The 24,651-nt window shown below is 39.3% G+C and overlaps 1 protein-coding gene across 2 annotated transcripts in view; it reads right to left on the bottom strand.

The window, feature by feature from the left end:
• Positions 1 to 13,872: 13,872 nt before the first annotated feature.
• Positions 13,873 to 24,651, bottom strand: part of RHL1 (root hair initiation protein root hairless 1 (RHL1)) — a 69,101-nt gene continuing 58,322 nt past the window's right edge. The window contains exons 17-18 of one of the 2 annotated variants that reach the window (XM_087663217.1): positions 16,334 to 16,369; positions 13,873 to 16,064 (exon numbers count right to left, since the gene is read on the bottom strand). In XM_087663217.1, coding sequence (XP_087519343.1) covers positions 16,029 to 16,064; positions 16,334 to 16,369 — 72 coding nt within the window. In that variant the 3' untranslated portion in view covers positions 13,873 to 16,028. The remainder of the gene's footprint in view (positions 16,065 to 16,333; positions 16,370 to 24,651) is intronic. The other variant, XM_087663216.1, reaches the window with a different exon arrangement.

Raw genomic sequence — 24,651 nt, 5'->3', positions numbered from 1 at the left:
CTTTTCGATCGGGCGTTGGGTGAGATGTCATGATTCCTCACCCTGTCTCTTTTCTTTTCTTTTGTTTTTTCACTCCCTGGCCCATTGGCCTTTTAGTGGGAGGTTGTTGGGGTAAAAGGCCCTTGGGCCTACCCGTGTATAGTGACCGCCCATATTATTTATTCATATATATATGAAAGTGCAATAAGGCTGTCATAACATTGTTGACATCACCTACATTGTGTATGTTCTTCTCTCCCGCATCTCCTGCATCCCTTTCATTGATGACATGTTTACTGCTAGGAGTGCTTATGATGAGCTAGATGCTTTGAAAACTTAGTTTAAGAAGAGCTTTGAGATGAAGGACATGGGGTACACCTCACACACACTTGGTATGCACCTCCATGATCAAAGATGTGTACTATTCATCTTGATCACTTGAGATGGGAGTATTTGTTGGAATAATGCACTTGAGATCACTAAACTGAAGTGTCAATTCTTCCTTGTTTGTGGTCTTGCATCATTACATCTCATTGCAACACTTTGTGCCTAGCTAAGATAGAATTGTGATGCACCGAACTCTAGATTCATGCATGGTTGAACTCATCTAGGGTAAGAGGACTAATAACTTTAAGGCTCCAAGATCAATCATACACCTTTGAGGTGCAAGCAGGTCCCTTTACTGCTTGATGTATAGCTATTTAGATATGTCACATTCAAAAGGATGAATTGATACATGTCTAATGATTTGGTTACTTATGATTTGTATACATGTCCTAGTCTGTATATGTTGCAATCGATTGCATCAAAATAAAAATGCTTAGAGCTCTCTCATATTTGAAACTATCTTTATGAGCATTGCATAAATCTATCAAAGTAATGTTGATAGATTTATCAAAGTAATGTTGATGTTTAAATATTGAAATAACTAACATGGCCCCTAATGCACATTGATAATAGTCATTAGCTAAGGATTGATTGATGATTGAATTCATGCAGGGTGAGTTCAATGGCCTCTAAGTGGAAGAGACAGGTGAGGAAACAACTACAATTGGAGGAAGTGATGGTAAGTGTATGATCAATATGAGATTAATAATTGTCAATGGTGATTGGATATACTCCCACCTAATGTTTTGCCAATCAAGAGAGAAATATGATAAGTTCAAAAGGATTAGAAGTGGTACTCATTCGTAAACATAGGGTGAGAATATTATGATATGTGAACTTTGCTTTGTTGACTTTGTTATGCATATGTTTAAAGATCCTTTCCTTGTTTTTCTTCTAGGTGATCTTAGGAGGGGAGGGAATTGCAAAAGGGAGGGAAAAGCTACCACAACAAGTGAAGCATAAAGAGATTGGTAGGTACTTAAAGGATTAGTTTGTTTTTGGTTGGAATGTATGCTATTCAATTTAAAGTGGCACATTTTTTGTTGGCAACTAGGGTGAATGATGACTTTGCTGATCCCTTGATAGATTTGCCTTCACGTGAGAGACCTTAAAGAGGTGAACTTCTCAAGATTTTCTTTGATTGGTATGGTGCTAGCCTGTCCATTTCTTTTTTGGATTAGTCTTTTCTCTTTTTCTTTTGCAGGGTACCAATTTGTACACCCTTGTTTGTCTCGCCATGTGCCATTATCATACTCTCCACCCACATGTAGTACACGATTGTGATCCTAATCTTTACTCATTTAGGATCGGTAATTATATCGCCATAGGCAAGAATTTTGCATCTTCAATTAGAAATGAGGAATTTATTCAAACATAGATAAGCTTGAGATTGAGTATAGAAAGAGAAGTGCCATGGCTTGGGTCATAGGCCTCATTCTCCTAGATTTTCCTACAAATGCATCATTGAGTAGAGATGGTGTTCCATCCTAGAGAACAAAGTGATTGAGGACCACATATGCCATGGGCTTAGGGTTGCTTGAATGTGCTTGATAGACTCTAGATGGGTCATTTATCTTGCATTTATCTCAACTAGGTTTTTGGTTGGTTTGGAGTGTTTGCCTTAATTCTTAATTCCATTCAATGCTCACCTTAATTTCTAATGTTGATCACCTTCATTCTTCTATGTTGTACATCCAAGGGACTTCACCTTGATGGATCGAAAGCCATGTGCCCCGTTTTGATTTTGATATTATGTGCATGTTCACAATGGAGGACATTGTTCCTATAGGGGTGAAAGTGGTTGATGATATCTCCATTCATGCAACTTTTTGTCATACGATATCTTTCTCATTTCACGATTTCTCTATATACTTGTGTTGGTGTTAGTGTTTCATGCTAGGTGAACATGTTCCTTCTATATATGCTTTGATGTTGTGGAGGCTTTTTTAGCATTTTCACATGGAGTCCTCAGCATTTGCACAAATGGAGGGTATAGACTTTGGCAGCATGTACTTTGTCACTACTTACTGGATGTGGTGAGAACTATGGAGGATGGCGAGGAATACATAGATGCATCAACACCGTTGCTATTTTCATACCATTCAATTTGCTTACAATACTACATAAGGTTTAAGACTTGGAAACTTTGCCAATATTCCTATAGTACATTGCCTTGCTATGTCAAGATAATTGCGACCATCATGAGCATGCATGCATGCTATAACACAATCCAATTGAGGTCTAGAAGCATACACAAGCTAGACCAAATGTATATAGATGATGAGAGCAAGGGGGATTCCTGCCATTGGCACATTCTTGAAGAAAGGCATCTTACATCAAGTTGGATCACAAAACAATGTTGATATATACTAATATTTGCAACAAATAATAGCTACTATTCCAACTTATCTACATCTTTGTGTTGTTGTAATACTAGTACATTCATCCTTTTCTCTAGCAATGGTCTTCAAATTAAATTTTTTTTGCTTGCTTTCTACCTTTGCATAGTCCCACTATGCTTGGTTTAAAGTTAAACTCTTTATACACATTAGGCCATAAAAATTTTCACTCACACACACACACACACACACACACACACACACACACACACACACACACACACACACACACACACACACACACACACACACACACACACACACACACACACACACACACACACACACACACACACACACACACACACACACACACACACACACACACACACACACACACACACACACACACACACACACACACACACACACACACACACACACACACACACACACACACACACACACACACACACACACACAACACATTCTTCTTTCTCACCTCTTATGATGGCAAATGATCTACATTCATCCCAATCCCCTCTCAACTCTCAATGATGTTATTGGAAGAGAAAAGACCTAAGCCTAATACTAGGCCCATTGCCAAAGGTTCTTACATGACCTCCATATTCCTACAACAAGAAGATGTTTATTCAAATGATTGTACAATGTGTTCATGCATTCAATGTTGCATTGAAGAAAAGCAAGAGAAAATTATAGTATGCAGGATAAATACCCAATTTACACATAAGAATGCATTTGAAGTTGTCTAATTTTGTGCTTTCAATGCCTAATGCCTTGTGCATACAAAATCCATTGATTAGCTTTAAATTCTTTAGCCCTTCATATTCTCACCTCTCAACAATTAATGATGAAACTCCTCTCCTCCCCCCACACTCACAATACCACTAGTGGTGTATAAGGACAATAAAACATTGAGGGCATGGTTGTAAATTGAATTGAAGGGGGTATTAGAGGCCCTTGTGTTGTGCCCAAAAAACCATTTGATGTGTCATGCATATATCCCTCTTGATCCCCATAAAGTGCAAATGTTAAGAGTTCAAGAAAAAGATACCTCTATCTTTGTGTAGATTGGCTTTCAACATCTAGATCCATGTTGTCAACTTGTACAACAACTCAAACTAGACAAGCAAAAGCTATATGCTTATAAAAATTCAAACAAAAAATAATATTTGAACTCTAAGGTGTTAGAAGCTCAAGTTTCATCAACTTTCCAAGTTCCTTAGGCTGCCTCACAGGAGGGATAAGTAGTATGTCCCTAATTTTGGCGTTCACGAAGTCGCTTGGGTGCAAGAGGTGGTCGTATCTCCACCACAGCCTCTTCAACATATCGAGGTCCTTCAGCATGATTGTCCACCTCCCAGAGTGTGCAACGAGAAGAGCTAGTCATTGAAAATCTCAATAATGAAGTCCTCTGCAGCTTCTTGGAGACAAAGCAAGGCAGCCCTCTTCCAACGAACTTGCATTCCCCAGTTCTCACAAACCTTTCGTACAACCCTTTGGAAAGGGAGCTTCAGTATGCACAACTCAGTAGATTTTTGGGCCACTCTACACTCTCCCCAAAAACTTTAATGTTAGGTTTGTGACTGCTAGTAGCCTAGGATCGAAGGATGAGCTCATAGTCCCATCCACTTACCTCTACATCTAGTTGACTACATCCCCAAATGTGATCACTAATGCACTTATTGATAAAGGTGACAACTTCAATACTCTTCCTTATTGCTATTGGAGAGGACTGGGTCAATCATTACAATAGTCTAATGATGCCAAATTGCATCCCTACAAAGTCCAACCATATTTGTTGCTGGGAAAATGTAGTCTAAAATTGACAGTGGAGATTGAAACCATTCCAAATCTTTTTCTACATTCTACAAAAGAGAGGAGTTGGAATTGAAATCCTACCTCATAGAATGTAATGCCAACTACATTAACAAATACATCCACTTGAAACTCATTGGCAATATGATTATCTCAACATTCAACCCTAGAGATCTAACTCAATGGCCCATGCCAATCATTACTCCTACTCCATCACCCTAACAAACCATTCCCATGATCGAATGAATATTTCCCCACATCTTTTAACTAGTCAAGCTCATAACGAACAACCTATGAGCATCGACACTCCAACACCTCAAATCTGATGGAGGCTCAAGTCCCAATCTCAAGTAGCATCCAAATCCACTTGGATTCTCCATTCTCAGTAAATAGGCCATAAATATCACCTTAATTGTTGCAGCCCACATACAACATCTTGATGGTTGTCCAAGGCTCTCCTTTGTGCCTAAGGGTATTATTGAGGCTATAGATACATGTGGCTCCCCAAGAAAATTTCATCCTTGTTATGATATCATCAATGTGCCATTGCCTTGCCTTTCATTGCCAACATAAACATTCAAGACCAAGAATTGCAGCAATAGAGTAGCCCATGCCATGGCTCTATTTAGACAAAAATAATAGGAAGATTGAGCCAAGCCGATCTTGCCTCTTAAGCCTTAGAGCACATTGCACCAAATGCCACCTGCTCTACCTAATGAGAAAGTTCTCAACATGTCTCCCTTAAGATCAGTGAGATCACAAGCCACTTTTCCCTAGCCCTTTAAAAAAATTAGTGTTTTTTGTAAATGCTCTTATTCTTTCGACATTGTGTGTTGCCATAGGGATGTGATCATAATCATGTCCTTGTTAGCTAGACCTAAAAATCTATCATTGTGAGAAGTTTTGCAAAGGTACCAAAAGTCGAATCTAGCTATAAGAAGCATTCTATGTAGGAGATCACTTGATTTGCTGGGCCAATTCTTTTAACATTTTGTATATTTGAGCAGCTTCATGTAGCCTTGAGGGGTTCATTATATATAAACTCTCTATATCATGTATTTAAGCTAATTTAGAAATATCCTTACCTATGAAATTTTCCAAAATAAAACATATCCCTTTTCTATTCAATTTGTAAATGTCCCTTTATATGGCACCCTTTTGTATGTTAAAAAATATAAAGAAATGGTATTAAAAAACCCCTTCTTTTGAACCCATGTAATGCACTTAGATATTTATGAGCAAACTCTTCAATGTTGCAAAAGCATTCCTATCCAAGAGCAATTATCTCATGAACTTCTAGAATAACAACTACAAAAATGTCAAATTTTTCCTATCTATGCACCTACCATAAGGCTTAAAGACCCATCCAAGTTTGAAGAGCTCCAATAGCAATGTCCTTCCTCCAAGTGCTTCATACAAAGTTGGTACCAATTGTGCCACAATATGGCAACTAAAGGCATCTTCCTTCTCACCTTGGTTGAACAAAGTCATGTAATCAGTTTGCTAAGAGGAGACCCCACATACTATAAATTTGTACCCTTAAGATCTATTATTAAGTCTCACTAATTACATGCACCAAAAGAGTTACTACATCACCTATTGTTGGATAAGACCTTGAATGAGAAGAGGAGCTCCGCATCACCTATCACTTTAATGGACCTTCATTATTGTTGATATCTTTGAAAGTAAGAATGAGAGGGAAAGTACACAAGTACAATGTCAAAACCAACGTGCAAGGCAAATGACATGTTTATTCATGAAAGATGGGTGCCCTTTTATAGGCTTACAACAAGATGGATTAGTGGTTCCTAAGGTTTGGTGGCTAAAGTGCATTCACAGAGTGTAAGGTGGGTGTAGGGAGACTCTCCTTTTATTGATGGATACAATTATAGGGTAAATCAAATTAAACTAGGCAGTGTGACCCTTTTGCAATCCCCAAATACATACCATGTGTTTGTGATTTTACATCCCTCTTCAAACTCATGATGTAGACAGCTTTGTGATTTTACATCCCTCTTCAAACTCATGATGTAGACAGCTTTGTGCATGACTATATTTTGCAATAGCTCGATCAACGCATGACTTACTAGGGATATGTCCAACCTTAAGAAGCTCAGAGGCACATTAGCTTGTCTACTCAAGATGATCAGAGGTATTCTTTGCTTGATCATTTGTGTCTCAAAGGTCTAGATGGTTTAGGGAAATTGCTTAGACAAGATAATTTTAGCAAAGGACAACATAAGTAGAATTTACAAGGGTTTCATGCCTTGACTTGAGAGAATCACAAAAGAGAATGCACACATTCTAAAGCAATCCTTTATAAGTTGAAACATCAAAATGAGCCTTCTTAGCTCCCTTCTTCGTCTTGTTCTTCTTCGAAGTCATGGATAAATGCTTCATGATTTTCTTCTTTAGCTTCAACTTCTTCCTTGTCTTCTTTAGCTTCCTCTTCACTTTTTTGGCCAATCTTCATGAGAAACACTTTTTGAGCTTGCTTCTTATGAAAAACAATTATTTTCTTTATGACCATGCTTGTGAAAAAAGTCACATATAAGGGGTTCATAATGAATGAGTTTACTATTTCCTTGGTATTTTGAATTAGTGTAGATTGATTAATGTTTTGGAGTAGTGTTATGGATCACTTATTTAAATTTCAATCTCTTTTGTTCTAGAAGAGAGGCATCAACTTCAACTAGCTTAGAAGAAGGCATGTTGATAAGACTAGTGACCACACGGTCATACTCCCCATAAAAAGATTTGAGTAAGACACCAATAGCAATGTCTTCTTCAACTTTAAGTTCAATCCCTACGAGTTGAGTTAGAAGCCCTTTCATACGATTAAGATGAGATGCAAAAGGGGACTTCATTTCAAGACAAAAAACCTCAATGAAAAGACTAAACTTGGAGCTCTTTGACTTAGCATGAAATAGTTTGTTGAGTTGATCCCATGTGTCTTTGGGGGTAGCATAACCATCAACATGGTGCATGTAAGTGTAATCCAGTTCAAGCTTGATGATTGCTTGTGCTTTGTCATTTCGTGCTTCCTAAGCAATTTGTTGAGGGCTTCATGGGGTTTCTTCTCCTTGCCATTAGCTATATTTCAAAAGGCCCTTCTTCATTAGAATCAATTTGATTCCAGTTTTCCAAGTATGGAAGGCAAAGACTTTGAACTTGGTAGAACCAATCTCACTACTAGCCATGAAGCCATGGTAAGAAACACATATTCTCAATAGGGATATGGACAACTCACTGTAGCTTAGGACAACAAAGAGATGAGCTGACTGATGCTCAGATCAGTATACACAATTTTGAAGAAGTAAATCGTATCTCAAATCTAATAACAACAAGAAGATAACTTCAATTGGGTAGCATTTGTTATGATTTCCAATAGTAGAAGTAGCCCATAATAGTAGAAATCACTTTAGATATGATTAACCAGAGGTAGACTTAATTAATGGTAGCACTTACATTCATTAGTTCTTCAGCCTATTTGACGTGGTTCAAGACAACCATTGATGCATTTTATTCTTGGTAAAAAGAAATAGTAGATCAAGGAATTATCTTGGACTTCAATGATGCATAACAACCATGGTAAATAGTGGTAACTAGCAGTTCATTCTTTCTCAGATTCAATAGTGATATGAAGGTAGGAGCAATAATAGACTTGAGAGAACAAAATGATAGGCCACATGATTTACATCATTAGGTGCATTTACATAAGGATTTACGATAGTAGATCCCGAGAATAATGGTGTGTATTCAACTAAGTAACAGTCGTGGATTGACAACAGACATGTAGACATGTTTTGCGGCAAATGCATGACAACTGTAGGTTTGAAGTAGCTCTGAGTTAGTGATAAGTAATAATAACCATGTAGATACCATGTTGAGATATTTGAAAGTAAGATAGAGAGGAAAAGTACACAAGTACAATGACAGAATGAAGGTACAAAGCAAACGACATGTTTATTCATGAAAGATGGGTGCCTTTTTATAGGCATTTAACAAGATGGATTATGGTTTCCTAAAGAGATAAGGTTTGGAGGCTAAAGTACATTCACACAGTGCAAGGTGGTTGTAGGGAGACTCTCCCTTTATTGATGGATACAAGCATAGGATAAATCAAATTAAACTAGGCAGCGTGACCATTGTGCAATCCCCCAAATATGTATCATAAGTTTGTGATTTTAACAATTAGTTAGTGGCATTATGTCTTACTTGTGTGTCCTAATGGTTCAACCTACAGACCTACATACCCTTGCCTAGTTTGACTATAATTTGGATTCTACAATTGGTGGATCCAAAAAACATCCATTGTACATAGATAGAACCACTTTTGTTGTAAATATCACTAATACACTCATTATTAATAACCTTAAAACTCAAAAATCCTACACAAACTGCAATAGAGTCCCAGAGATTGGAAGATTGCATTCTTTTTTACAAGGGGAGGAGGATAGCTCAAAGCTATTCTCCACATCTTCCATCTACCAACTTCTACTTTCAAAGGAAATTGACCACCAAGAAGACCCTAACTTGCTGCCCACATTAACTTTTTTGTAGTAAAAGGTCAAACATGGAAAAAAATGGTGAGTGAATTATGTTTTATTCTTTCTTGATGAATAATTCTAACGTTTTACTTTTTTGCAAATAGAAACTCAGCAAGTCCCTCTAATGTTACCCATACCTCGCTCAATTCTGAGGCCCTCTCAATGAGGATAAATTGGTGTTACCACACAACAAAAACATGATTTTGACTTGTAGATAAGCATGTGGGGAGTGCAACCTCTATGGTTCTAGCTCTTGACCAACTCAAAAGGCTTGATAAACACACAACATACCATAAAGAGCTTATAGCTAGCTTGTGGCAAAATTAACTTACATTTGAGCCACAAAATAACAAATGTTCATTTCATGACGCTCAAAAACCTAAAACTTAACTATTTTCTATGCATGTGTGGACTATAATCATAAATAGTCGATGAAGATGCTTAATTCATTGTGTTCAAATATATTGTTTTCTTACATAGTTGAAACACCAAATGATGTTCCCTTTAGCTCAACAATTGCCTCTTTTTGTTGTGAATGTTGTGACTTGCTATGTGCAAGATTATTTGAGACATCCATATTTTCAAAGCCATGAACATCATTGTTGTTCTATGTGTGTGTGGTGTGTAATCTTAAAGCATTGGTGAATATTCTTGATTCATTGTGATGGTTGCTATGTTATGTTTAAAGATATTTTTTTCTTATAGGGTTGAAACACTAAACCATGTTCTCTTTGGTCCAACAATTGGCTAGAAACCACATAGTGAACATGCAGAGAAAACTTCTCAACTCAATACAACAAAGACATAGATACGTGGCGAGGGTTAGGACTCAATTGCTACATTCAGGCTAACAGAACTTGGATTACAATGAGGTTGAGATGTTCCAATCTCCAAGGGATAGATGTAGAAATCATATTGTTGATAGGTTATGTTGCAAAACATTGAGAGTGCTCGAATGGATTTTGTCTTTGTAAATATGCCCGCATATTTATCAAGCTTTGGTTTTCAAGGGAGTGTTTTACCAATTCAAGGCCCGTCATGTTTGCAACATGTGGATGAGAATATTGGGATTGCACATATCCACACTTATGCAATGTCAAATGTGGTAGTAGATGTAGATAATGTTAATCCTTTGTGGCAAACCTCTATGGGTCTTCATGTCACTTATTGTGATACCCATATGACAACAAATCCTCATTTTAGAGATGCTCATGTGCAAAATGATCTACCTTTATCTTTTCAAGGGATGCATGAGGATGAGATAAATCCCTAGGAGAATCATAGGAATACTATTGTATTTCTAGTTGTGGCTTATTCTCAATGATAGCAATGCATGCTTCTTGCGAGGGTTCCGTTTGTTACAACAATTCATTGTTGATACCTATTGTAGTATTGAGCAATGTAGGCTAGCATGGTTGTCACAATAAATGTCTTGAGGCTTGGCCAATATGGTTGCAACAAGTGATATTGTGCAAGGACATTTGACCAGAGCCAATCTAGGTAAAGGACTTGTTCTACCGTCCTCACTCATTGCAAGCCCAAGGCATATGCATTAGTTGTATCAAGATGCCATGGGGATAATGCATGAAAAAGGCAAGCTTGATCTGTTTATCACTTTTATGTGCAATCCCAACTGGTTGGAATAGCACACGATTGCCTTGACTTCATTACATGTGTGTTCCACAAAAAGCATCATGATATGATGCAGTTGTTGCTAAAGAAACAACTATTCAAAAGAGTTTTTGGTAGTGTAATTGAATTTTAGAAAACTATCAAGTGCAATCTACATGGTCCTTGTGGGGAATTCAATCCTTCAAGTCCATGCATGAATGTAGGGTGTTGCACTAAGAGATATCCACAAAATTTTTTGCACATGACAAGTGTTGACAATCTCAATATCACATGTATAGGAGATAAGATGGTAACAAAGTTAATATTAGAGGAAACTATATTGATAATCGTTGGATTGTCCCTTACAATCTGTACTTGAGTAAATGATACAATGGTCATATCAATGTAGAGATTTGCTCTACGATCGCTATTGTCAAATATCTTTATAAATATATTTATGAAGGGCATGATTGAGTAATCATGAGATTCACTTCTGCATGCAATACAGAAATAGCTACAAAAGTGAACCGAGAAGGTTTGGATGAGATTTCACATTACCTTAATGTGCGCTATGTTTCGGTGTTAAAGACATATTGGAGAATTTGTGAGTATTGCTTGCATAATGAGAAGCCTAACATCCAATGATTACAAGTCCATTTTCGTGGAGAGAACAATATTGTCTTCTTTGATCATGAAAATATTCAAGATATTGTTGTAGGTGACATTGCTAGGAAGACAACTTTGGCTGAATGGTTTTCTTGCAACTAGCAGTTCCTTGAGGCAAGAAAACCATTGCACCAAGAGTTTCCCTCTAAGTGGGTTTGGAGTTCAAGAAGTAAATTGTGGACAACGAGGAAAAAGGGTAATATATGTGGTTGTATATACTTTATGGCCCCAAATAGTGGTGAGAGGTTTTGCTTGCACTTCCTTTAGTTGTTTGCAAAGGGAGTACTTCCTTCATTCAAGGAAGCATGCATAGTGAAGGGTATGCTAAACAGTGATAATGAGTGGCTCCAATGCATGCAAGAGGCATGTTAGATGTAAATTCAGGTGCAATTGAGAAATCTATTTGTTGTTATTCTGGTTTTTTGTAGTCCTTTTCTAGGATAGTTGTGGGAAAGATTAGGTACCTCTTACCAATGACTTTTTGCATAGGTTATTGTCGACCCATGTATGTGATGAATTGTTGCAAATTCAAGCTCAGAATGAAGTGATGACACATGTACAAGTTTTGTTGCGACAACATGGCTGTAGTTTTTTGTGGGATTATGATGGGATGTCTCAAGTGTTTGTAAATGCTCAGCAAATATGTGGAAATCCACTATTCTTGAGGAAGCAAGCTCTATTGAGGATATGGAAAATATACTCAATAAGGGCCAGAGAAGGGCATTTGGGACAATTATGGAAGTTGTGGATGCAAGTAATGGGACACTTTTTTCTTAGATGGCCCTACAAGATCTAGCAAGATGTTTCCTTATAAATGTTTACTTGTAAAACTATGTTGCCAAGGCCGAGTTGCAATCACTACTACGTCTTCTGGTATTGCCACATTTCTTTCCAATGGGTGAACAACCCACTCTAAATTTAAACTTCCATTGCAGCTAGACTCACAATCAATTTGGAATATTCAAGTGCAAAGTGACCTTGCTATGTTGCTAAGACAAACATGCCTTATATTATGGGGTGAAGCTTCCATGATGCATGGATTTGCTTGTGAGGCCTTGGATAGGACTCTAAGGGACATCATGTCTATGGATAAGTCATTTGGGGGGAAGGTAGTATAAAATGGTGCACATGGGGACATTGTGAATGTTGCTTTGTGTTTCTCTAGGTTGTGGGAAAGTATATTGGTATTGAGATTAACACAGGATATGTGTGTCATGTTGTTTGGGGTAGGGACCATTGAGGCCAACTTTGTGGAATGGATACATGGTGTTGGTGATGGTTCAATATTTGATGTTGTCAATGACAAGGAAAAGCTCCCACTTGAAATGGTTTTGCAAGGACGATCCATTCGTGACCTCATTGCATTTGTATACAATGATGTGTCTATTGTGCATGGCTTTTCAAGGGTTTTTAGTAAGAGAGCAATTCTTGCTCCTCGAAATACGAAAGTTGATGTACTTAATGGAAAAGCTTTGGATATAATGTCTAGTGATGTGAGACAATATTTTAGTGTATATAGCATTGTTGAAGGTGATGAGAATTCATTCCTTTATACTACAAAGTGCTTGAACTCACTTGACCTTGGGGGAAGGAAAGAGGGGGGGGACTTCCCTCCTCATTCATTGTGACTGAAGCTCAATGCCCCTATCATCTTACTTAGAAATCTAGATCCATCTAAAGGATTGTGCAATGTTACAAGACTTATATGCAAGGGATTCAATAGTAAGATTATAGAGGGAGAGATAATAACATGCAATAATATTGGTGCAAGGAAATTCATTCCAAGGATTGCATTCATTCCAAGTAACTACATGGCCAAGGCTAGGTGCACTTGCTATTGTGTCTTTTGGTATTGCCACACTCCTTCCCAATGGGCAAACAAACCACTCTAAATTTAAAATTCAATTGTAGCTAGACTCACAATCAACTTGTAGTATTCCAATTCAAAGTGACCTTGCTATGTTACTAAGACAAACATGCATTATACTATGGGCTGAAGCTCCCATGATGCACTAGTTTTCTTTTGAGGCATTGGACATGACTCTAAGGGACATCATGCCTTCGGATAACCCATTTGGGGGGAAGGTAGTCCTCTTTGTTGGCAATTTTGGGCAGATATTAAAAGGTCTACGTGAGGACATTGTGAAAGTTGCTTTGTGTGTCTCTAGGTTATGAGAAAGTATATTGGTATAGAGATTGACACAGAATATGAGTGTCATGTTGTGTAGGGCAAACAAGGGCAATTGAGGCCAGCTTTATGGAATGGATACAAGGTATTGTTGATGGTTCAATATCTAATGTTGACAATGACAAGGTAAAGCTCCCACCTGAAATGGTTTTGCAAGGATGGTCCATTTCCCTCATTGAAGAAACATTAGTGTGACTTTCTGAAGAGACACTCTTTCCATAGGTTAGCAGCTCTGTAGTTGTTTCGTTTCGTCTTATTATTGATGTCATTATTGAAGCTAAGAGAATACGAAATGTACAATTGTCCCCAACCACATCTCCAAGGTGACCCAATGAGAGAATTAGAATGTCGTGAAGGCTTGCGAATCGTTGGCGTACGTAGTTTGGTAAATTCACACCCCGATGCCTGAACAGGAACGCGAAGTAAGGAGGTTAAGTAAGTCCATAGAAGATGACGAGGTGGAGGCAGAGGAGACGCCATTGTTAACTAGATGACAGACATGACCAAAATCAGTTATCAAGCGATCGTTTGAGATGCTGGGCAGCTACGGGCTGACAATCTGTGCATGCCTTGAACCATTTCCACCTCCACCTCGATGCCTTCTCTTTCCTTTGTTGTCTGTTAATTCTCTTCCCTCCCTCGATCTTCTTCATTTTCAGTTGCTCCATGGATTCTCATACCAGGCATACCTCTTGAGATGAAGTAACCAACCACGATGGTTTCAGCTTTCCTTCGTCAGATAGCAGACGCACTTATCAAAGTTAACTAGACAGATCACCAAGTTTCGTATTTGTCTGTAGCGTCTGCGTTAGCTAGACGTCATCAAGGGACGGGAAGAAACTCTTACTCTTAGCCAGCATCCTGTGAGGCCTGGGCATAGTTACAATGCGAGCAGTCATCGAGAGTCAGGAAGAAACTCCACTCTTAGCCAGCATCCTTTACCTAGGTAAGTAATCATCAAGGGACAGGAAGAAAGCCTACTCTTAACTCTTTTCTAATTTGTTTAATATTCATTTCAACTCTTTTGGATTTTGTAGTGAGTTGAAGTGAGTAGGCCTTGCCAAGGGTCTCATGCACCGCATGTTCAAAGCTCAATGTGGTGTCTCTTCTCTAATTTGTTTAACATTCCCTTCAACTCTTTTGAATTTTGTAGTGAATTGACATGAGTAGGTCCTGTATGAGCTCTCCAGTCAAGGGCAAGGGGCTCAAACCAGGCATGTGTGATTGGAACAAGTTGTGATAGCTTGCTGGCCAGTACTATCATCTATGAGTCATGTTGCTCAGGTGGAGATCTGAGAAAACTGTGATATGCATTGCATGGCGGAGTACATTGTGTTGGTAGGAGTCCAAGCTACCCATCAGAGAAAATGGCGTGCTGATATGACATAGGATGGGCGTCAGAATCTTTTCGTGTGGTGGAGAAAATGTTACCCATACAAGGCTATTACCTGCTCGAATCTATTCCAATGTATGGCTGACACCAAGGGAAACCGGTCATATGCTTGGAGGAGAAAATGGTCTCTGTATAAGGCCAAGCTTGACACCGCTCTAATTAGCCATTTGCTTAGATCGAAGGGACCTCCATGTTGTATGGAAAGGGGGAAGTGCATCCATTTGTGGCTAGGATGAAAGGGCCTCCTTGTTGTATGGAAAGGGTAAATTGCATCCATTTGTTACAATGTATTCAAAACCAAATATTCACCTGTATATATCAACAATGCGTGTCAAATTAGTGCCAGGTGTACTGCCATGACAACTCTATCACAAGTCACGGGTATCTCTAAGAGGAAGTCCCCATAATTGATGTAGAAGAGTAACGTGTTAAGCTCAGAAGACCTGTGTGCACTCCAATTAAGATCAGTTTAATACCATCAATGACAAACTAAATAATATTATGCATCATAGGCATGTTTTGGTTCAAACATGCGCAATTGGATCATCTGTGGTAAAATCCCAGTGATTACGAGTCTCAATTCTGTCATGATGTTGGCTGCTTGCTGAAACTTGCACCTTCAGTTTGATAAATCCAAAAGTCCTCCCAATATTATCTCCATCATCCTTGTGCCATTTTCAACTAGACAAAAGGGCTCCTGCCATCTTTGACAAATCCTTATCATATTCCATATATAGGTGAAAAATGGTAGTGTAACATGTCAACCAGTAACACCTTACATTGCATTGGCCTATGACCTGGGAAGAGCAGATATCAAGGAAACTGATTAACCAGTGCTCAGCTTGATAGCTTTCTACTGTTCCTTCCCTCTGCTAATAAATGTACTGTTAACTTGTATCAAGACCTCATTACCACACTTGTGGGTATTCTAAGATTATGATTATATAGGGAGAATTCCAGCCCCAAGGTTTTCTATGCAATAAGTGATATTGTGTTCAAATAAAGTTGAACAGAACTACAAATTCACACGGCCTTTAACTGGTAGGCATAAGTTGTTGATATGGTTAGAGTGATCATTATCCAACCCAATCCTCATCACTGTCATCACTCACCTGTCAGTTCAAAGAGTTAGGTGAGATTCAGTTTGTATGCTGTTGAGAGAGAGAAAGAGAGTGTGTGCGTGTGTCTATGTGTGTGATGCGAGATTCAGTTTGTATGTTGTGATGCAGGCGGGCTGGGAAGGAGGAAGGGATGGGGGGTGGTGTGTGTATGGGTCGGTGGCTGGGTGTGGGGGGGTTGTGTGCATCTGTGTGCGTGTGTGTATGAGAGAGAGAGAGAGAGAGAGAGAGAGAGAGAGAGAGAGAGGTTTTGAGTCACTTACTTCAGCAGAAACCGAAAGCTCATCCTCAGTACCATCCTGTTTAAACAGTCATAAACAGTAAAAGACTCGTCCAGATTGCATGAGGAAAGCTTGAATACCAAAACAAACTTTTTTTAAGAGACCAGAATTAAATAACAAAGAAAAGAAACATAAAGGCAGAGTTCTCTATTGTACAAGTTTACAGAAGTCTGGTTCTTTAGTTTTTCGTTCTCTAGATTTTGTATTCAGGAAGCTGGTGCTATCTGGTGCATTCTTTTATCACCAGATGGAAGTCTCAATTGATAAAACACAAGTAATAAGTATGTTCTCTAGCGATAAGTTCACATCATCCATGCTTACAGAGGCTAATGCTACTGAGCCTCATTTTGTTGGATTGACAAGCTGCAGTCTATTCCCATGGTTTCACAGGTTTATAAGCTGCAGTTCCTTTATTAAGACAGGCCAGATGCTCTCAACATGGCAGGCAATGATCAAGAAGCCTGATCAAAGTCCCAAACTACCATTCCCAAATGCAGTGAATAGTAATGTCATCATGCAATAATGGTTTGCCAGCATCTGTAGGTTACAAAAAGAAAATCCCAAAAGCTCAAAGTGATACACATATGCATGCACACACACATACAGATATATATACATCACACAAAAAAGTTAGGGACCCTGCCTTACCCAAAACTTCAGTTAATGTGACGTAATTTAACCAAGAACCATCTGGGCACTTCAACCATTATAGCTTAAAAATCAGGATTGACAATTAGACACAAGTGACCATCATTACATATCAAATCTAGTTTCTTATCCCTAAAATGAAATGCCTTATGCTCACATCAGACAATCCTTGTAAATAGGCTGGGGAACCAAAACAATACATTTAACTCCCTTTCCTTGGTCCATAAGCTAGTCAAAAGTCATTTCTTTGCAAGCTTTGGAACTGTGTGACCCACTACACTTACTGGTGGGGTGGACATTTCCAAGTAGGGTGAACTTTTCATAAGGCCTATCTTGAAGCTGGGCAGCACTTTTGGAGCATTTATGGTGGCAGTTGGCTGGTTTAGTTGGGTCCAACAAGCACTCTAACAGGTCGGCCAGATCAGTCCTTGCTCCCCCCCATTCCTGGAGATCTCTTGCCATTCATCACGCTTTCGGTCTCTCCCTTCAGCAGCTGGTGGTGGCCATTTCCTCTGCTAATTGCAGCTCCTCTGTCCAACCATCATTCTTTTCTCTCCAGAGTCAGATTTCCTCTCTCACTGTTTGGCACCATCACTTACCTGCCCTCGGATTGTCACTCAAGCAGGGGCCCCATTCCTTGTCTTCTTTACCTCCTTTCTCTTTCATGAAGAAGCTTAAATTAAATAAGAACTTTTTCATCAGGCCTTCTGGCCAACCACAGAAAATTCCAGCAATCACAAGTGAAGCCAAAAGGCCACCAAAACACAGCACACATATCATATGGGGGGAGCACAACAAGAGTGGAGCACAGAATATGCAGCCATGGAGCAGCCACTTCAGAGAGGACTAGGTCCACGAAACCATGGAAGAAGCCATGTGGCCCTGGATACCCAAGGCCAAATCAGAAATAAAGGATTATGGATGCACCAAATTTGCCAAAGAGCAGCCCATCTGAGAAACTGGAAGAGGCGGGATTGATTGGCTGCAAAGTGCTCAAAGAAGGCATCTTTCCCACAGGGTTGTAAGGTACGAAAGGTACGATACAGTACGGTACGATAAAATACGGTACTAATTGGTACCTTATGATTTTATAAGGTATGGTAGGATATTAGTACAAGAAAAAAAACAAAAACTAGGTTATTTTGGATTATAGATAATAGAACACATGTTTAGAGCTAAAATAGCAATGTCACTTGAGTTAATAGGATGAATACATGAGGATAACAAGGAAAAACCTCATGCACAACATGTGCAATGCGCTACTAGAAGACAGATGGGAGTGTATATGTAATACATCAAAGAACAAAGTAAAGTTTAGGGTGGATGGACAAACAGGCTCTTCATTCTTTTGTGTGTGTGTGTGCGCGTGCGTGCGTGTGTGTGTGTGTGTCTATATGATGCCAGCTATGAGGGTGACATGGACGCTTCCTGCATAGAGCTTTTCTTTTTATGTTTCTGATAGTTTGGGATAGCCCCCTTTTCCTGGGGTCTCCAACTTGTAAATTTGTGAGCACATAAATATACTCCACTAGATATTACCAAAAAAAAATGTGTGTGTGTGTGAGAGAGAGAGAGAGGGGGGGGGGGGGGAGGGAGGGGCGGGGGGCGGGGAAGGCTCTTGGAATTGCATACTCATCTTGGAAGTTGAGAGAGAGAGAGAGAGAGAGAGAGAGAGAGTGTGTGTATGTGTGTGTGAGAGACTTGGAATTATGATAATAAACATAAGGCTTAGGAGTTGGAAGATATTGTATAGTCTAGTCTTCAAAGGCCCAAAATAGCTTGTTTTTTGGTACGAAATGGTACGGATACATACCGCACCGTACGGTACGAACCGTACGGAACGAACTAGTCCGTACGGAGTACAAACGCAACTATGCAAGTTTCCCATAACCCAAGAACAGATGGCCATCCATTGCTGAGTCGATCAAGTCCACACACCAAAAATAAAGCTCCAAATCTATCTAGCAACCGGGCAAGAGATGAAGAGATGAATCGGGTCTCGTTGCATGTAGTGCAAAAGAAACAACGGCACAAGAGATCTTGTGAGGTTCCACATGAAAACTTTCCCCTCGTAAGGAATCTTGAACTTCCACAGTTGAAGAAATCTATCCCGCCACTTCCATTTGCTATCCTGAACATGCCATAATTTGTTGGCTTTCTCAATGACCCATCTACTATCCTCTACCATTTTATGGTAAATCTGATTAGCCAACCTTTTCAAGAAGTCATCTGGTAAACATTGTCAAGGGGAAAAAGGCTGAAATGCAAGCAACAGAGCGTGTCGTTGAAGCTGCTCCTGCAAGGCCGACCAAATCTGGCTATAGCCTTTAGGCACTCAAAAGTTCTGGTGAATGCAACACAAAGAATAAAGACGAAGCTGCCCAAGAATGACATCATCATGTACTATTTGCAACCCCAATCTAGTCATCCGATAAAATTTATCTCATTGTAAGTCTTTGTCAAGCCCGTCTAGCTTCCTCAAAGTGGCCACCACTTTTGCGCATGTAATGAATTAGCGTCATTTTAGAGATCAAGAGAACACCAAACTATAAAGCGGAGGTCCTCCTGCCACGAGCCAATCAAATGAGTAAGGAGACAAGATTGTGAAATTTTAAGAGGTTGCATCAATTTCAAAACATGCCACCAAGAAAATCAGATTACCATGCGACCATGGGAGATACTAGCCTCAATAGAATTTTGTAATATCAATCCAAGGATGACTCTGCACACAGAAAGCTTGCAAAAGCCCTAGTCTCAAAGCTATCATATGAAGATTGATATCCAACCAAGCAGCTCCACCCAACCATTTTGGAGTCATAACATGCTACCAAGATATCTACACCTTACCCAAACAATTCCCTTTCTTTTTCCATAGCATAAAGTGGATGGGCTGCATCACTTTGATATGGTCAGCCTTAAGAAACAAAGGAATTGTCACCCAAAAGTTGAGCACCATTAAGGGCTACCAATCCTACAAATGCACTAAGTCATATCCAACAAAACACAATACCCACAGGATACCCCAACAACTTGTCTAGCTATGCAAAAAGCCATCAGCATACTACAAGCCAATAGAGTGGCATCTGCAACAAAATTCAAGCCTAAACATGCCATCCAATTGAACTTGAAGCAATCATCTTGCTTTCCTTCCCAAGAGAGCACCCAAAACACAATCAATAACTCAATCTACAAGGAATTAGCATGTAAGCTATCCTCTGCTGGATACCAATTCACCTTCTAAAGGACAATCTTCCATGAGCATGCCGAATGGGTCAAGAGAACAGAAGAAGAAACCGAAAGCTAGGAGTCATTGTTGGGCACATGCCACCAAGAACCCTGAATTTTAGTATTCCCATGCACAATTCCCCACTCTTCAAGAAAAAAACAAACATCAGAGACCCAAGGTTGCTGACCATCACACATTGCTTGAAATAATGACCAATGGAGAGCAAGCATGTGAGTTTGAACTTCCAAAACAGCCCCAATGTTACATCCTTGGCCATCCAAATAGGTGCTAGAAGCATTCGTCACTATGGTTATGAAGTGACTTAGTGCGTATGCACTAAGTACACTTTAGGATTAGGGTAGCCAAGTTCTATTTAGAGGACTCAAGGCCCTATTGTGCACATTATTGTGTGATCACTACTCTGAGACTCTTGGCTTGTTGGCTAACACATCCATACACTAGGATGGTGTGGATTGGTGGTATGGGACACAGACCCTTGAGATGTGGTTATGACCCAAAGTGTTGCTAGCTCCTAGGCTCGAGGGTGAGCCCATTTGGGTCTATGGTTGGGAGACAAGTTTGATGTCTAGTCCCTTATATTCATGAATGTAGCTTGTCTTGTGGCTTGTATGCGGAGTAGCACAAGACAAGTGTCCAGCCACATGTCATGAGATGTGACAAGTGGTGGGACACTTGGAAACTTGTGTGACAAGTGTCTTGACACTAGTCTCTTCTCTATGGCCTTCCTTTTTGGGTTGAATACTGTCAAGAATAGAAACAACCAAATTTAGTAAGCACAGTCAGAGTACAGAACTTACTATTTTTAGAATGACATCCCTATTTTTTAGGACTAACATTTTTAGGCTAGTTCGAGGCTCCTAAAATTTAGGGATCTCCTAAAATTTAGGGACCCCCCCAATATGGGTGTCATATGAAAGCTTTTTCCGTGTACATCGCAAAAATGATATCCGAATCTTCATGTGACTTTCCTATGCAAAGAAATGTGTATTTCAAGCTTTCAGCCCACACATGCACATTATACAAGCATTTCATGATCATGCCATCTTGTTGATTGTAACTGTCTGTTCTGGTGGATCTAGCCCACACTTCAAGGCATCAATCCTTTCTGTGTGCGAGTCTAACCCTGATATGCGTGAGTTCTAGTCACAGGCGCCCAATCGGGCCATATAGGTGGAAGTGTAAACTATCTTTTCTCTAACCCACCTCGTGGGTCCACCATAACCTGTGACCACTCATCAGTGGCCAACTCCAATGCACTTTTCTTTATATCTAATTAGTGCAAAGGAAATAAATTTAATAAATCATTATATAGACAAATTAATGAAAAAGGATACAAATTCTGTTTCTACTGCCATTATCAGAAACAAGGATACAACACAGCAAGCTAGTCTTCTGCAATCTTTCACAACACATACACAGCAATACACCAAGCAACCTTTTTCACTGATTACTCAATAGTACATGTAATCTACAACCTGTTTGTAGATAAACCTTATGTTTGCTTCCTGCAAACACCTCAAAAATTACAGATTCGCAATCTGTAATTTGTGCACCCACTTTTGGTCAATACAACCGAAATCACAGTGTACCCTGAAACTGTTGTCCGCAACCTTGCGGCTCTAAAACGGGGCCTAAAACGGCCTCAGACACCCAAAATAACTGCGAGAAAGCCCTAAAGGGCCTATCTGCAGAATATACAGTGATTTGCTGTTGTGGGTAGATTCTTGAATTTTAGTAAGAATTTTCGTGTTACAAGGCTACTTCTCGTGGTTCGATCCTTGAGAAACAAAATCTTTTCAGATTCCAAGAGTTGCTCTGTTTCTTCAACTTCTGGGAGATCTTTAGTAATGGGTTCCTTTGGTTCTGGTCCTATGTAAGGTTTTAGCAAACTTACATGAAAAGCATTGTGTATTTTCCAATGAGTAGGAAGCTCAAGTCGATAAGAAACTTCATTTATTTTCTCAATCACTTTGAAGGGTCCAAAGTATCTACTGGAGAGCTTTGGAAAAGATAAATTTTGACCAGAACCTTGTTTGAGCCTGCTTTTATCAAACTTTAGCAAGACATATTGACATTTTTCAAAAGCCAAAAGTCTTCTTCGTTTATCTGCTTGCTTCTTTTGTCGCTCTTGGGCAACTTTGATAGTGGCTCGAACTTGATCCATTGCGGTTTTTAAATCTGAAGCAAACTCATCAGCAGCAAAAATCTTATCTTTAGTGCGAATAATTGGAGGAGGAATCACTTTACCCTGTACTATTTCATTTGAAGCTTTCCCTGTGGATGAGTGCACTGTATTGTTGTAAGCAAACTCCAATAATGGAAGATATTTCTCCCATTGTGACTTATGTTCACTAACATAAGCTTTCAACATATCCAAAAGAGTGAGATTCATCACCTCTGTTTGGCCGTCAGTTTGAGGATGAAAAGCTGAGGAGAACTTTAAAGTGGTTCCCAAATTCTCAAATAAAGCATGCCAAAAGTTACTTGTGAATTTGGAGTCTCTATCTGAAATGATCTCAGAAGGCATACCATGTAATCTGAAGATATGTTGAATGAAAAGTCTTACAGCTTGTGCGGATTTCAATGTTTTATGACATGGAATAAAATGTGATTGTTTACTGAATCTATCAATTATGACCCAAATCATATCATGACCTTGAGGTGTTCTTGGAATACCTGAGATGAAATCCATTGTGATAGATTCCCATGGATCTTTGGACACTGGAAGAGGTTGCAACAATCCTGGAATCTTCTGCCTATCATATTTGGATTTTTGGCATACCAGACAAGCCTCAATGAAGTTATGTGTATCTTTTCATAATGTTGGCCAATAAAAGTAGTGCTCAATTGCACTTAGAGTGGCTGCTCTCCCTCTATGCCCTGCATAAGGGGGTTCATGACTTTCTTTAAGCACCTTTTGTCGAACAGGAAGCGTGACACAAAGGCGATTGTTCATGAGAAGGTAACCGTCTTTGATGGAATAATCTGAATGAGAACCTCCTTGCTGTAAATTTGACCAAATTGCTGCAAAATCAGTATCTTCATCATAAGTATTCTTCATCGTTTGAAAATCTTCATGATGAGCCACTGTAATAGTTGCAATGTGAGGCACTCTAGAAAGTACATCAGCAACTACATTTTGTTTCCCTGAAGTGTACATAATTTGAAAATGAAACATAGACAAGAAATTTTCCCATCTTGCATGTTTCTCCTGCAAATGCTTTTGAGTCTTGAAGTACTTCAAGCTTTGATGATCAGTTTTAATAAGGAATTCATTGCCTAAAAGATAATGTTTCCATATCTTTAAAGCATGAACCACCGCTAAGAGCTCCTTTTCATAAATGTCATACCTTTTCTCCACATCATTTAGACGGCGGCTTTCAAAGGCTACGGCATGGCCTTCTTGATTTAGCACTGCACCAATACAATCACCGCAAGCATCTGCTTCCACCACAAATGGTTTTACCAGATCTGGAATGATAAGAACAGGTCCAGAAGTAAGAGCTGTTTTCAGCCTTGTGAAGGCTGCCTTCTCTTTTTCCTTCCATTGGAAAGAGATCTTCTTCTTTGTAAGGTCATGAAGTGGAGAAGCCATATGTGCAAAATGCTTGATGAAGCGGTGGTAATAAGAGCATAAGCCAAGAAACGATCGCACCTCATGTACATCATGAAGATGAGGCCATTCTTGGATTATCCTGATCTTTTCAGGATCCATCTGAATCCCTTCAGAAGAGATGACATGCCCAAGGTAATTTATTTTATGCATGAAAAATTCACTCTTTTTACCATTTACCAAGAGTTGATTTTGTTGAAGTAATTGTAGAACAATTTCCAAGTGTTGATGATGCTCCTCTTCATTCTTGCTAAAGACAAGAATATCATCAAAGAAAGTACCGACATATTGTCGATGCTCTCTAAAGATGCGCTCCATCATTCGATTAAAGGTGGCTGGTGCATTGGTTAATCCGAAAGGAACCACCAAGAATTCATAAAGACCGTATGAAGTGCGGAAAGCAGTTTTGTGTACATCTTGTGGTATTACCCTAATTTGATGATAACCACTCTTTAGATCAATGCGGCTGAAAACCTTTGAGCCTCCTAGACGATCCAAAATGTCGTCAATTCTGGGAATAGGAAACCGATTCTTCACATTGATTTTGTTGAGGGCTCGATAATCAATGCACATCCTGAATGTGCCATCTTTCTTTTGAACAAGAAGAACCGGTGAACAAAATGGTGAGCTACTTGGCCTAATTAGCCCACGGTTGAGTAGGTCTTTGACTTGCTTTCTAATTTCTTCTTGTTGAGGACGGCTCACACGGTATGGTGCTATATTAGGAGGAGAACTGCCCGGGATAATATCAATATGATGGTCTTCTGGCCTTTCTGGGGGAAGCTGATAAAG

The sequence above is a fragment of the Lygodium microphyllum genome, chromosome 22 (genome assembly GCF_053477565.2).
Source record: "Lygodium microphyllum isolate KBCC chromosome 22, Lygodium_microphyllum_v1.1.10, whole genome shotgun sequence".
NCBI lineage: Eukaryota > Viridiplantae > Streptophyta > Polypodiopsida > Schizaeales > Lygodiaceae > Lygodium > Lygodium microphyllum.
Note: the sequence above shows the minus strand (reverse complement) of the source record. Positions and strands in the feature narration are given on the sequence as shown.